Below are 15,817 nucleotides of genomic sequence, written 5' to 3' on the forward strand. Positions count from 1 at the left end.
AGTGGCATCTGGGTACACTTCTATGGGACAAAGTCCCATTGATATCAGAAGTTCTCTCTTTCTAGCAAGTATGTTTGTGAAAGCCATTGTGGTGTAATGATTAGAGTGTTGGACTAGGACCTGGGAGACCAAAGTTCAAATCCCTACTCAGCCATGAAGTTTGTTGGATGATCTTAGGGCAGTCTCTTAGCCTAACCTACCTCACAGGCCTGTTGTGATGATAAACTTGATGAGGGGGAAACCATGTACATGAGCTCCTTGGCGGGGGGAGGAGTGGTTTATAAAACGTAATTAATAAATAAAATTCAAGTGTTCGTGACAACATTTTAAAAGGCTGCTATAAGGAACATTTAATGTTGTGACGTAGCAGTTCCCTGTCTGCTGCCAGAAACCTACCACACTACATTTTTTATAACGCAAAGAAAATAGACAGTAACTATTTATTCTTCATTTAAGATATTCTGAATAACATTCCAGAGCTTAAGTTTAATTTGAAGGATCCACTGAAGTACTCCATGAGTATAGCAGTAAAATAACAACAAAGCCTGATATCTGCATGCTTTCTTACACTGAAGTAGTTGAGGACCTGAAGGCACTTCAAATTTGATCACAAAACTTACTGATCCAATTTCTAATAAACACAATTTCCCACAAACGTTTGAAAATATAATAGCCTTAAAGTCCGCAAAGCTCACTTTATTTCAACACAACGCAAATGAAGCCATCATTGTTTTGCAAAGCTCCACAGAGGAAGAAGGACAACATGGTGGTGGTTAAATGGATCCTCATGCTTTCGTATGTTACAGCGGACACTTTCTGAAATGACTTACTGGATTGTACATCTGATTGAACAACTGTTCAGCTTGCTACATTGCAAAGTTGGGAAGGAATGAAGCACAGACAGGAAAAGAAGGAAAGATCCAGGAAAACAGTATTAGCTCAGCAAATCCAGCACATTTGCACAGAAGAACTTGGAATTTTATTTTTTTTAAGTAGAAATTTAAGTTTCTAAACATTCTTTAGTGCAAGTGAGAGGCACTGGGGGAAAATAAATGTTGACTTTGGCTCCTAAAAAAGAATAGCTGGAGTAAGAAATCTAAGGTTTGTGTTACTTTCCCTTTCTCAAGTGAAATAACCCATGAAATACAGAAAGCTGTCCACTTTTGATGATACATTAAGTGCTGGTCTCCAGCAATGAATCACTAGAAGTGCTTTTGGCCAAGGCTGCAATTTATCACCAAAGCTTCAAAGATGGTAATAATAAAAGATTAATTAAACTTTATCATTAAATTTATGGCCTTCCTTTCATATTAACACAAAACTGCATTTCAGTTTTATTTGAATTCTGAACAGTACAGTTTGGCAAACAGTAGTGGTGAGGAAATCTAAGCAGCAGCGAACAAAAGGAAGACATTCTGAAGTGGAATAGTCTATAAGGAAGCAAAACAAATGATGCTGTAAGCTATAAACCACTTACTCTAGAGCAGTCTCGCTGAAGTCCTACCACCCTGTGGGACTTCAGCTTTATGACGACCCCATGACAACTCAATCACTGGGGTGGGAATGGGGGGTAGGGTTTGAACAGGATGCCAGTGATTGAAAATCCACAACTGCCTCCATCAAGGGTATTCACTGAGACCACTTCAGGACAAATGGTTTAAGGATTACTTACAGCCGTTAAACAAAGAAAATTCCTATGACTTCTTCATTCATGAAGGCAAAATGTCTATAAAACGAACATCCACTGGGGCGTTTTTCTGTTAATGCTCTCATGCCTTTCACACTGCAAGCTTTCTTTTATTAAGCTCTGATCCAAAGAGCCTCCTGAAAATTCACGGATGCAGTGAAGCTGTCCAGATTTCTCCCTCCACTGTGGATTCTTTTGCCGCATTGAAAGAAAGTGCAGCAAAGAGTCCCTCCTTGAATTTCAGAGGAGGCCTCAGAATCCCATGTGTGAACTGAATCTCTCCCATGGCATTTTTGGTTCTCCCTCTTCATAATCCTGCCTAGTGTGGCCACTTACATAGCCAAAAAACAGAGCAAATGCATCATAAAGAGGGCACAGATTTGCACAAAATGCCGCATGCCAGTTATGTGCACGGATGCAAATTTAGAAACATTTGCTATAATTTAAATAGGTATACATTGCAAGACAGCAGGGACAACTATGGTGAGACGACCTCTATGGTTAAGGAGCTATCTGCTATTGGGCAACTTAAGGGGCTCTGCCCTCCCTTCTTATAATTCTTGATCTTTTAACCAGATAGGCCCATCAAATAGACAATACCTTGAAATAGAGAGCCGACAGCCCTTCATATAGAGGACTGTCATCTGTAAAGTTGGATATCCTAGTGTTCATTTTTAACTGTACAATATGACTTTTTTTATCTCCACTCAAGGGAAATGGATAGGTATGCAATATATATATTATTTCAACACTATAGCAGTGTTGCCATACGTCCGGAATTTCCCAGACATATCTGGAAAACTGCTCAGCAACTTTTCTGTCCTGATTTTTGCTGTTTGAAATATGATAACCCAACAGTATAATATACTGTAATAAAATATGCAAGTTTCCCCTTTTTGTTGTAGTTCTCTTGTATAGATTCTGTGTTCCCCTCCCCAAGGCAAGGCGGTTGGTGTATAATTATGCCAGCTTGAAAAGCAGCAAGACGTTTTGAAAGCTGAAAGAATTTTGATGCTGGTGAATCGGTTCCCCTGTTTTATCCATTTCCTAGCTCAAAAATATATGAAAAGAAGAACTAGCAGAAAATGAGAGAAAATAGCAGGAAAAAACCCTAACCTCTACAAATTAACTTTAGGCATACCACATGCTTTCTTGATTACACCTTGCTCTTATTGTAGCCAGCGGGAACTAAACACCAGCAGTTGTTTGAAAGATGATCATACTAATTATTAAGGTGAGGCACAAAGAATTGTAATTGAAGCTAAACAGTAAAACAAGGTTCCAGTCCTCATGCCACTTATATAAAAGTAGGATAATTAATGTGACAACTCCAAACTTAAATTCTGTGTAGCTCCAAAACCTCACATTCAGGGTTGGTTCCAGAAGGTGGCCAGGTTGGGTATCTGTTAAGGCCCCAAGACCAGAGAGGGCCCATGGTTGAAATAATGCTGCTATTTTTTCTTCACACAGAATATCCAGGATCAGATGCAGCCTAAGGAAATTCTCACTTGCGTGTCCCAACTTTTCCAGGTTAATGGAGGCCACTGACACAATACCATGCCTAAGAGGCCCCAAAATGCTGGAGCCAGCACTGATGCAAAAAGGTCAAGATCTGTTATATAGAGATAGCTTACAGACCCATATGCCACCTGATTACTGTTTTCAGGCCAGTTTTCTCTGCATAAACAGAACAAGAAACAGTTCAGTTGTGAATGGGCTACTTTTTGTAAATACAGAAGTACTTTAAGTGGTTTGAAGTGATTTGATCATTTCAATCATTCTTTTAAAAACTAATCAAAAAGTAAGTGTGTGTGTGTGTGTGTGTGTGTGTGTGTGTGTGTTGGAATGATACGTTACATGCAACTTCCAAAAGCAAGTTTTTCTTTTTTAATGATAAATTTGAAAACATGCTTTTGAAGTTTCATCTGGAATTTATTTTCCAATTTTAACAAATATTTCAGTTCTACCATTCCTGCAGTTTCCTGACCTATCACTACTATGGAATGCAAGTTTCAAAAAACATCTCTCTACCTATAGGAACAAAGGCATATCAATACTTCATCACTTTCATCACCAACCAAAGTTCAAATGGCTGAACACTAAGCATGCAGATCTGTTGTATGACCATCTTCTCACACAATGTTTGGAATTTCAGCTAAAATTAAGCAACGCTGCCAAATAAAACATACATTAAAAAGAACTGTTTGAGGTCAATTATCAATAACAATTCATGTTTCTGTTTAGCACCTCAAATTTTAAACTTTCATCGTAGAAGCACCTGTTCTTTTCACAAACCAGTGAATATTGCTAAACATGGCTGATGAATAATACAGATTTTTTTTAAAGCAACACTTGGTATAAAAACTTGAGATCTGTTACATCTGTGAAAATCTGGCTCTTTAATGTGCTAAGCATTGCACAGCCCACTATTACAGCCAGTACTGCCATGACAGCAACCTTGAAGACACTGTCCGGGGACACTGTCCTTTTGAGGCGTCTTCCGTTGAAACTTTTGAAAGACTATTGAAAGGCTGTCCTTAGACATCTGTTTTGAACACACGGCTTGACGGTCCCGCTACCACTCTGTTGTATTGTACATATGAACTTTGATTGGCTTATTCCTATAATTTGAATGATATCATTATTCTATTATATATTCTCTACTAACTATTAGCCTACGTGTTGTGTTTGTATTGTTGTGATGACAGCAGCCTTGGGGAGCAGGTGTTGAGGGACAAAGCTGTGCATGCCACACAGTTGCGCATGCATCCCCTGAGCCAATCTGCAGCGTTGAAGTAAGGTTCAACTGAGAACCTGGTCACCTTCTGCATCTGGAATGGAAGGGACGCCATCTTGTCCTTTTGCTTCAGGCAGCAAACGGTGTTGAGTCAGACCCGCCCAGCAATGAAGTGCAAATATATCCTTAGCTTCTGGAGTGAAAGGGGTGGTTGCAGCACATAATTTAACTGCAGCATGCACGCACATGCATGCATGCACACTCCTTGAATTGTATGGATGCTAAACCTACATTGGTGCACTGGATATTATGCGCAATGTACTGATTTTGGTAAGTTGTTTCATCTCAGATTTCAGTCCAGTTAGGACTGTTTGGGGTTGCATCTTGATGTTGTTTATATATGATTATTATTACCTTTTGGTGTGTTTTTTGACATTTAGCATGCTGCAACCTACCGTATCTTGAACTGTCAAGCACTGATCAGGCAATTCAACCCAGATATGAGGACTGGGCTGTCTCTCCCTTTGCCTGTGACTTTACAAAAGATTGTACAAGTATAATCTTCTGTCCATGTGGTGTACATGGGACCTTGCACTTTTGCCTTGTCAAATTTAATGTTCATATAGTTAATCACTTTGCAAGCACCTGTCCACAATGATGTATGGGCCACACAAGAGCCAAATTTAAAGATTTTTTTTTTCCAAGTTGCACTTTCAATGAGAGTTAAATGTGCTTAACTTTGGCCCGACTGTGCCCTTGTTTAAATGATCTATTGGCAACATGAGCCCGTTTACAAGGTGTGGAAGGCAAACATGATGCTGAAACCAAGAAGTATGCCATGAGTTTGTGTTTCAACGATGAACATACACAATACTAACTCACATAGGAAAGAGAAACAATGTATGGTAGAAATGTGCTAACATGATTTCCAAATCATTTTGACAAAATCATTTAGACTAAATGTGATTAAATATGCTGTACATTAAAAAAAAAGTTCCCATATATATTTACATGGCTTTTCTGCTGAAGACAAATTTTTAAAATGGCAATAATAATACAGTATTATTATTTTAAAACTGCCGACAGGTTTCAAGCTTAATAAACAAACACATTTCCGTTCATTAACAGTAGTTTCGACTTGAAACTAACAGATGACATATTTCACTGCAGAAACGCAGGCATGCATTGGAAATAAGATCTGTTGTTAGTATTTACCTTTTTCAGTTGTGCTTCTAGCTTACTACACTCCTCCTTCTTTTGCTCTATGGCTATTTCTAAAGACTTTAACTTGGAGTCTCTTTTCAGTCCAGCCGAAGCCAATGATGATGCATGTTCTTTGAGGTCAATTAAGCTAGACTAAATACATGTAATATATATAAAAGAGACAATTGAAAGAGAAGGTTACCAGAAAACATAGAACCAATTTTTAATCCCTACTAAGCCTTTTACAGCGGGCTTGGAGACTGTGAGGTGCCGTCCTCTAAAGCACAGCTGCAATGATGTTCCAGAGCACATAGGTAATGAGCCATGGGTAGAAAGCCCGACACCATGTTTAGTCCCTGCTGCAAAGAGCTTAGAGGAAATCAACAGCATAGGAGCATAGCGCCTCTGTGGGGCACATGTATACACTGCCCACTTACCCTGCTTCTGGCCTAACTGAAAGTAAACTGATGATCACGGACAGTAGTGGATATTTATTAAGTTCAATGAACCTCTTTTGATTCTTTACTGGGGCTCTTCTCTCTCTAAGCAATTGCAGTGGACCCACTTTAAACCTAAACAACAACAAAATATGGGCTTCTTATATTTATGTGGAGTTGCAGACCTGCCGGTTTACAGGGGAGAGGGAGGGGGCTTCCAATTTATGCAGATGTCTCAGCCTCTGCACCAACACAACGGGGAAATATTAAGACATCACTAATTATTAACCATTAAGCAGAACATACATTTGCAAACGCAGTTGTGGAAAAACCATGGGTTCTGACATATATATAGCAGCAAATATTTCCACTGCAGCCTCAAAAGAACAATCTCATAAACATGCCCAAGTACTAGCCTCCAGGAGCAGGACATAATTCTAGTGCTATCACATTAAGTCTGAGAGGCATCTTCATAGTTTTGAATAGGTCCAACCAACATAGTGACACAACTTTAGCCTTGTTTGTCTCTGGTTCTTTCCAACAGGGTGCGATTATACAATAACTTTCTTAATGTGTCTCATCTCCCCTTTACTGCTATTATCAGTTCTCAAAGGGACAGGATGGCAGGGCTCAGCATGGGCGTAACCAAGGGGAAGGGGACACAATATTTACTGAAAAGCGTGGAAAGTACTCAATTAATTAAGGTTTCCCCCCCCCCCCAGCAGATGCCTGGCCCCTAAGAAAAATCCTGGCTACGCCTATTGGGCTCAACGAAAAAATTATAGTGTGACATTGTTCTCATTACAGCCATCATTTACATGCCACAGTATGTTATTCAAAGAACTTTGCATATGTTATCTGTGTAATCCTTACAACAGTCAGTCTTATGAAGGCCATCTGCAGCTGAGAGTGGAAGGGGTGAGGTGGAAAGAAAAATGCCTTGGCTAAGGCCACCTAGTGAGTCCATAGCTGACGTGAGTTTTGAATCGGGGACTTCCTGGGTTACAGCTGCAGTTAGCACAATCATGCAAAGCAAAGTTAAAAAGATAAGGACAGAAATGAAGTAACCTTTAATTCCTGGAAGCCTCTGCTGGGTCCAAATTGTTTCTCTTCCTGGAATGGCATGTTTGAAGCCCAGCCACTATTAAATTATATGTAAAAGTTGGAAGCCCAGAAATATGGTTGCTTTGGAGATATTACATCCCAAATTATTTAAATATATTTGCTTTCACCTGAAACATCTCACTCTGTGACGGTAAAACTATATGCAATTTGAAGCACAGCAATACAAATATTCAATTAATTGCAAACACTGACCTCTTTTTCTGTTAGCTCTGCTTGCAAAGCATTAACTTTTTCCTTCAGGTCTTTGTTTTCTTTTTTAAAGGATTCAATTTCTTCAATCCTTTCACGGTCATCTCTTTCCCTCTGCTCCTTTAATCGCTCTATAATTCTCTCCTAAATAGTGAAAACATGGTTACACTTTATAACTTGAACCAGCAGCTTGGAAAATATGTGACACACACACACACACCATCCTTCATCTGAGGATCATAGGGTGGTTTACAATATAAAAACGCAAAAATACATAACATTAGCCAAAGGCCTGGCAAAAGATGAATGTTTTCACCTGGCATCTAAAGATATGTAATGAAGGCACCAGGTGAGCCTCTCTGGGGAGTAAAAGGTAAAGGTACCCCTGCCCGTTCGGGCCAGTCTTGCCAGACTCTAGGGTTGTGCGCTCATTTCACTCTATAGGCCGGGAGCCAGTGCTGTCCGCAGACACTTCCGGGTCACATGGCCAGCGTGACAAGCTGCATCTGGCGAGCCAGCGCAGCACACGGAACGCCGTTTACCTTCCCGCTGGTAAGCGGTCCCTATTTATCTACTTGCACCCGGGGGTGCTTTCGAACTGCTAGCATTCTACTAATGGGGGCTTGTAAGAGGCTCAAATAAGAAATTCCTTTTAAACAGTCATTCTGGATTTGCTGTCATTAGAAGAACATCAAGAATGAGGTCACAATCCAAGAAACTGCACACACAGCTCAATGCACGTACGTCTGGCTTCAGAAATATGACCTATCGAGTTCAACACAGCCTATCAGCCAGCATGTTGTGGTTTGCCAAGTGCTTGAGAACACCCCTCTGCTTCTGAATTCCTAGACCAGCAGTGAATCTGCTGAGCCACTAGTTTGTTTCCATGCAGGGCAGGCAAATTGTAGCATTTGGCTTGATGGGTCACAAACTGTGCGTCCTACCTTGTCAAATGACCTTTTGACTCCTTACCCCACCCACAATATCGTCTCCCTGTATCCCATTGTAAACCAGGTTTGAAAAGGGAGTGTTGATCTATAAATGGTTTTCCTAGAAGGATGTAAGCTTACGTTTCCAGTGCAACTACCCTCTTCTCTCTTCCTACTGGGCAAACAACTGTTTTCAATATACAGTGGTACCTCGGGTTAAGTACTTAATTCGTTCCGGAGGTCTGTTCTTAACCTGAAACTGTTCTTAACCTGAGGCACCGCTTTAGCTAATGGGGCTTCCCGCTGCTGCTGTGCCGCCAGATAACGATTACTGTTCTCATCCTGAAGCAAAGTTCTTAACCCGAAGTACTATTTCTGGGTTAGCGGAGTCTGCAACCTGAAGCGTATGTAACCTGAAGCGTATGTAACCCGAGGTTCCACTGTACTGCTATCTCAGCCTGAGCTAGTATCATATTATGATACTCTCTGACAGGAGATGTACTCAGGTGTAAATGTAAGCTTCATTTCAGAAGGTAGCAGTTAGTGCACACTCACTTAAAAGGAAGTGCAAATATTTGTGTTTCTGCAATAAGCTTAGTTCTTTTCTACTGTAATACAATATAGTACATGACATGAAAGTGCTTTCTGTTATGTATGGGAAAAGCTGGGCATTGTGCTACATGTACAAATATATAACTAATGTTTAATATTATTGTGAGATTTTTAACATTCAAGAGAAGACATTTATTTAACCAAGTAATAAGGCCTCAGTCAAGGGAATTTTCAAGCATACACATTTGGAGCTTTTTGACATAGAAAAATAATCAACTCTAAGACCAATGATCTTGAGATAGATCTTGAAATAAGAATGTTGATATAGAACAGGTATTATTAGCTACTGCATTTTAAAAGCTTTTTCCCCCCCAGAAGAACTGGAAGTCCTTAGGTTGATAGCAATGCTGAACTGCACATAATCCTGGTTCACCTTCTAAAGTAAGGCAAATTACAGCACTGACAAATTTAGATATACTTTAGGCATCCGCTTGAAGTCAAACAGAGTTTGAGAGTATTCATTTAACATATGATTATTACTGGATATTATCATAACACTAACCCACATCTCACCCTGTGAGGATATTGAGATGGACCACATGGATAAGCCTGGGTTCCTATACACTTGATTCCTGTGTTGTCTGAAAGCTCAGAGTTTGCTAGTTTTGCAGGAAAATCACTCAAGGCTCCTAGGTAGCAACGATGCTCAGCGTCGGAATAACTGTTCCTGTTTTCTTTTCCCTGTCCCACTGTTCCTGTTTTTGCCTTTGAAAGATGCCTTGTTAAAACATTGAATAAGGGTTTCTAGATTTCTCATACATGTATTATCTCTTGAGTCAATGCCTACACTTGAACATACATTACAGGGACTGGGGGATCTTAACTATGAACACAGGAGCCCATCCCATTTCACTGCCTGAGGCAAAACTGAGGGCGCTGCCTCCTCAGCAGCCTCACCCTCTCACCAAAACCTCGCTTACCAAGATCGCACAGCAGCTTCCGGCAAAATCTCACAAGAGTTCTGTGAGCTCTCATGAGATTTCTGCAAGATCTCATGAGATCTTGGCTGAAGCTGCCTTCACTGTTTCTCTTCCCTCCTCTGGCAGGGGCAGCCAGGGAACCCACAGAAGCTCCACCTCATGGGATTCCACCACCCAAGGCAGCTGCCTCAGTCTGCCTCATGGGCAGGCTGACCCTCACGATGGATATCCTTGCCCTGACATCTCCACAGATTGTGGAATGGGGAAGAGAATAATGCTATGCTTATTTGGAAAGTTAATTCAGACTGTTCCTTTAACAGCTCTCCTCCTGCTCCAGTTTCAATACCCTCAGTCCCAAACCACCCCTCATGGAAGTTGTTGGTCTTCACCTTCACCTTCTCTCTCACTGTAGCTTATAAGTCAGTGGTGGCCAAACTTGGCCCTCCAGCTGTTTTGGGACTACAACTCCCAACATCCCTAGCTAACAGGACCAGTGGTCAGGGATGATGGGAACTGTAGTCCCAATACAGCTGGAGGGTCAAGTCTGGCCATAACTGTTCTAAGTGAACAGCCTCTCTCTCTCTCATTAGTGCTATACTTAAGATTACAAAAAACAACAACAGATTTGGGCAATAGAGTCCACAGCTGTGGAAACTTCATGTAGGAGAGTGAGGCATGAGGAAATGTGGCACTTTAGTGTTTATATGGCCAGCACAAGTTTCCAGTTAGGCACGGAACTTCTGCTATTAGGTATGGGTGAGTACCTGCATGCTAGGCCCCCCAAAAACAATAAGGCTTTTTAAGTGTGCAATCCATTTCAGTGTTTGACTAGAACGCTCAAGCAGTCTAATCTCCCATCCCTCTCAAAGCCTCCCTGCTCCCTCTATAAGCTTACCTGAAATAAATGGTGTGTTTTGAGACTAATTTGGCCCAGACCCTTGATTCCTCACTCCCCACACTCCCTTTCAATTGTCCCACTTTACAAGAAAGAAAAAATCCTTGCCGTAGGGCAGGGCTGGGGAACCTTCTTCAGACCAAGGGTTGCATTCCCTTGTGGTCAACCTTCCAGGGACCACACACCTTTGCAGTGGCGTAGTGTGGGGGGTGCAGGGGGGGCCAGCCGCACCGGGCGCAACATCTGGGGGTTAGGGTTAGGGGGCGCAAATCCACGGGTTAGGGGGCGCAAATCCACGGGTTAGGGGGTGCAAATTACTTGCCTTGCCCCGGGTGCTGACAACCCACGCTACGCCACTGCACCTTTGGTGGTTGAGACCAGAGGTAAAAGTGGGCAGAGCAACTAATGTGGGATGACTTCCCTTTGTACAGCAGACTATAGTTTCTTTACACTCAAACACCCCTCTATAGCCTCCATCCGGGCCAACAAGAAGCATTATCAGAATTCAGGGACACTTTCCTTCCAGATGAAAACATTCAAGGAGGGTGCAAAGAAGGGGTGGCACGTTTGTGGGTATCTCAGGAGGGTGTGTGATCGGGGAGACTCCTGAGGGTCAGAGAGAGGGGCCTAGAAGGCTGTACCTGGCCCCAAAGGGACTGGGGTTGCGGAGACAAGAAGCAAAATGCTTTTGCTTCTTGGGGAAGGAGTATCAGGGAGGGTAGGGAAGCTAGCCAGGTAACAAGTCAGGTGTTGCAGCACCTTTTCAAGTTTGGCCCAACCGTACACAAAATGAAGTTGATCAAACTGAACAGAAGGGGGGGGTACATTTTTGAGAGGGTTGCATATTTTAAATATTTGCCACATCTCTGATTTTAATGTTATTGTGGATAAACTGATTCTATTCGTTGTCTCTCCAAAGTTTGGTATGGAAAGTAGCTTCCTCAAAATTCAGTGAAATTGTCTGGCCATCCTCTATTTTAATAGGAAGCTGTCGTATAAAGTTATGGCTTACGGACATTTCTTAAAAATGTTTAAAAATATTTTCCTTCCCAAATAGTACAAGCATGATCCCAAAAGCATTTGTGCTGTTAATCATGCTTTAATTTTTATATTTTATTAAAGGTTAAACAACATAATTCTAAAGCACAAAACGAAGATTAATTGAACTGTAATCTGCTTGGGCTAGATGTTGAAAACACATGTTAAAATACCCTAATACACCATGTTGTCTTTGATTAACCACTAACATGATGAAATCCCAACAATGTATCCTTTCTAGTATTATTTGCATTGGCAAGCATTCCTGGTGTATATATCTATCCCCCTTACAGGCCTAATCTACATGCATTTTATCACAAAAGCAAGCAAGAACTAAATTGCAGTGGCTGAAAGCTCTGTATCGGGCACATTCAACTGCTTATTTCCAGCAATACCACAGTTATCTCAAATTGTTAGCACACAAAAGTAACTGCAGCTTAATTTGAGCAAGGACGCAACAGGGGCTAATCCTCTTCACACTTACAGTGTCTGGACACTTAGAAATGTTCCAGCAGTAGCTTCCATGATGTCTGATTGTTCAGAAATCCCCCTGCCCACCAAAACTGGCACTGGGACTCCCTAACCATGCAGTGCAAATACTGCCCCCAAGAGCAGAATTATTGTGTGCAATTATTCGTGCAATCGAACTAGCAGCTACAACATTCAGAACCTGCTCCTAAAAGGACGTGTTCAACAAAACCATACCTTCTCTGATAGAGCTTCTTCCAATGTTGCTAGAGCCGTGTCTGTGTTACTGGAATCAGTCTGCAACGACTTCACTCTGTCTTTCAAATTGGTTAGCTGTTTGTCTTTATCCCTAAGTTGCTCCTGAAGATTTTCAATCTTTAAAACAAAGAATGCAAGATTACTCAGTACTGATTATGAAAAGGAGGCTTTAGAATGGCAAGCTCTGTTGGCAAAAGTAGGCAATACATGAACACTTGTTGTGGGGGGGGAGGTTTAAAATACAGCAAACACATTACTGAAATATTCATAGTCTGAAATCATTCAGTTCTGATTTTAACCTCTGTGAATCTCCAACAGCCAACAAAACAGAAAGATCTCAGTGGAAGGCAACCTCACTCAGTTCAATCCTTAATGCGAGTTTCCAACGTATGCTTAAAACTGATTTGTTTTAGATTTGTTTAAGCATTAGCATCAGCGCTTTTTTTTCAGGAGGCTACACAGTCCTAGCACCTCTTTTTTGCTGTTGTTAAAAAGTGTGGCGCTTACTGTAACAACTTTATGGTGATTACCGGCACCTATTTTTCTAGAAAAAAAGGACTGGTTAGCATGCTCCTAATAACATACATTTACTTTAGGATGCAGAGGTTCCTATATCCTCTTTTTCCTACCAAAACTTCCCTAAAAGGGGAGTAGGATGGTTCATGACAGAACTTCTGTTAGGCACTAGATTCTGCTACAAGGGTGTTTGGCAGCATACAGGAGCACCCAGGAATCAAGGGTACAATGAGAACTAGCTTTTCCATGGTTCCAGGGGAGCTAGATGGTACCTCATATGTCATATTTGTAGCAATTACGTATCTAGGAAGTAACCGGAGCATCAACATAAGCCATTGTTTCCTGTGAGTATCTTTGGGTAGGGAAAGGGAAGTTGATAGTGATAAAGCGGGGGGGGGGGGGGGGGGAGGGGACAAGCCCACGTTAAACCAGGCCTAAAGTGTGGTGGGTCTGGGCTTGACTCAGTTCGGGACTACAATTCCCATCATACCTAGCTAACAGGACCAGTGGTCAGGGATGATGGGAACTGTAGTCCCAAACATCTGGAGGGCCAGAGTTTGCCTCTGCATGCAATATAGGATCAGAACAGTCATGTGGAGCTGGCCTAAGTAAACTTACATTTAAGCCACTTTTTTTTTTTTACCTTTCCCCCTTGCTGAAAAGCTGTTTTGAAGTAGGATCTGACTTTGCTAGATCACCTTGAAAGAAAGCTTGTTAGCTTAATTTATTTAAATATTTAATCACTATTTAACTATGAAGCTGCTGCTGCTGATAACATACTTTTAAATATCCTTATTGTGCAGACCTTCCACCCAATTCAAATAGTGGAGATCTGCATTCTGCATCATGCCTTGGTACTTACTGTCTTCAAGAGAAGACCCAAATAGGATTTTCATTTCAGTAATGGGGGTTTAAAATATGATTTGTTGCAGCAACAAACATCTAACACAGCACTGCAACTCATTCAGCGCAGAGCTGTTGCATCGTTGCACGGAAGGGAAATGCAAGTGCTTAAGATGAGTGATTGATACCTTTCAGGAGGGTGTTTCTGCTAACCCTTTGCAGCATGTTAATTAGGTAGAGGGCAAGCCTTCAGCTGCTGCTTCCTCTATCAATGTAACAATCACAGAAAATGAAATGGAGATGACAGCTGACCTAAGGATGCCGCTAGTGCAAAGCCAGCGTATGATTTGGTCCTCTGTAATCAACACTCAACAGCAGGCTCTTAAGAGGAAAGAATCTTTGGCATGAATCAGGTCAAGTAAGTATGAAATGGCATATCTCAAACAAATCATGCCCTCTTTATATTGTGCAACTTGAGAGCAATGGAAATAATTAGCATTCCTTTTCACCGTGGGTATCACTGACTGGCTTTGAGTGAATATATTTCCTAAACTCTCCTCACCTTATCCCTTTCCAGCATGACCCCAGTTATTCAAGTGGGGTAGCTTGCAGTTATGCAATGCTTAAGCATCACTAAAACAAATGGAGCTTGCCACGTGGCCAACAAAATTGTGCTGTAAGCCATCAGTCTCGGTTGGCATATAGCAGTGCTCTGTATACAGTTATGCAAGGAGAAACTTGTGCCGCAGCAGCTAAAGTAACATCCTATCTTTGACCAAGTGCCTTTTAAAAGCTAAACAAACAAATAAAGCAAGTTTCAGGGGCCACTGCTACCCTGGGTTATAGAGGGGAACAGACTAAACCTGTGCATATTGTGTGAGAAGGTGCAAGGCTCTGCCCTGGGAAAGGATCTGTCCACAGTAATGCTTTCATTTATGTGTGTCCATATTATGCAGAAAAAAAGAGAATCATGCTAAAGAGCTAAGAACCAGTTGTTTTATAGTGCACACTACACTGCCAAATAGAACGCTTAAATTAAAAAAGGAATAAATTGTCCGGTAGCACCTTAGAGACCAACTAAGTTTGTTCTGGGTACCCAGAACAAACCTAGTTGGTCTCTAAAGTGCTAATGGAGAATTTTTTAATATTTTTTTTCTGTCTGTGTCAGACCAACACAGCTACCTACCTGAATCTAGAAACAGAACACTTGTTAGTGTTCAGAAGAGGGTAGACCATGTTCATTTCCTTTCTGCGCTAATAGCGGTTCTAACAACTACCTCATGACACCCTGTGGAATACTAGAGCCACTGCACATTTTACATCCAGTAAGCTGTACTCTTAAAATGATGGGGACAAGACAACCAAAAAGAATGAACTGAAAACATGCAATTAGAAGTGAGAGCTTGGCCATGCTCTTTCATTACGATTCTATTATGCCATGTACACCAGAAACATTAATTTGAAACGTTATTCCCCTCTGTCATTTGCTTATTTCAATACATTTACATCTCCTTTCTCTTAGAGACGTTTCTAAACATGACACAAAATTTATCCAAGACAACAGGTCTGAAAATGTTATTCGCAGATGTAAAGGGCATATCCTGCAAAGTATAGGCACCTCCACCGATTCATAAATACCTTTAGACATGAAGCTCTGCACATAGCTTGAAGATAGCAGAAAAGGGATGTTACTGCTGGTGTAAAACCCTGATAGCTTCATAACAGCAGCTTTGGTTGGAGGGGGCAGCAAGATTCGGATTCAGTAACTGAGAACTTTGCGCTCATATATTTCAATAAAAATATAAGAGATGACATTTCTTCTCCACCATTCCCTTTCACACCCAAGAAGATTTTCCTGTTGCTTTTTGATTCATAGAAATAAATGCAAAATTGGCACATATTAACAGGTGAGTGGCTGGCATTGGAATCTTCCATGCCGCTGGCCTCCCATCAGCCACCT

The 15,817-nt window shown here is 41.3% G+C and overlaps 1 protein-coding gene across 7 annotated transcripts in view; it reads right to left on the reverse strand.

Moving 5' to 3' along the window:
• The window catches only part of ERC2 (ELKS/RAB6-interacting/CAST family member 2), a 514,390-nt gene that overhangs the window by 284,753 nt on the left and 213,820 nt on the right, over nucleotides 1–15,817 (reverse strand). For 5 of the 7 annotated variants that reach the window (XM_077924929.1, XM_077924927.1, XM_077924928.1 and 2 more), the window contains 4 exons: nucleotides 12,478–12,615; nucleotides 7,382–7,522; nucleotides 5,640–5,780; nucleotides 831–866 (listed from right to left, as the gene is read on the reverse strand). In XM_077924929.1, coding sequence (XP_077781055.1) covers nucleotides 831–866; nucleotides 5,640–5,780; nucleotides 7,382–7,522; nucleotides 12,478–12,615 — 456 coding nt within the window. The remainder of the gene's footprint in view (nucleotides 1–830; nucleotides 867–5,639; nucleotides 5,781–7,381; nucleotides 7,523–12,477; nucleotides 12,616–15,817) is intronic. The other 2 variants (XM_077924934.1, XM_077924931.1) reach the window with 1 other exon arrangement.

This window comes from Podarcis muralis, chromosome 2 (genome assembly GCF_964188315.1).
Source record: "Podarcis muralis chromosome 2, rPodMur119.hap1.1, whole genome shotgun sequence".
Taxonomy (NCBI): Eukaryota; Metazoa; Chordata; class Lepidosauria; order Squamata; family Lacertidae; genus Podarcis; species Podarcis muralis.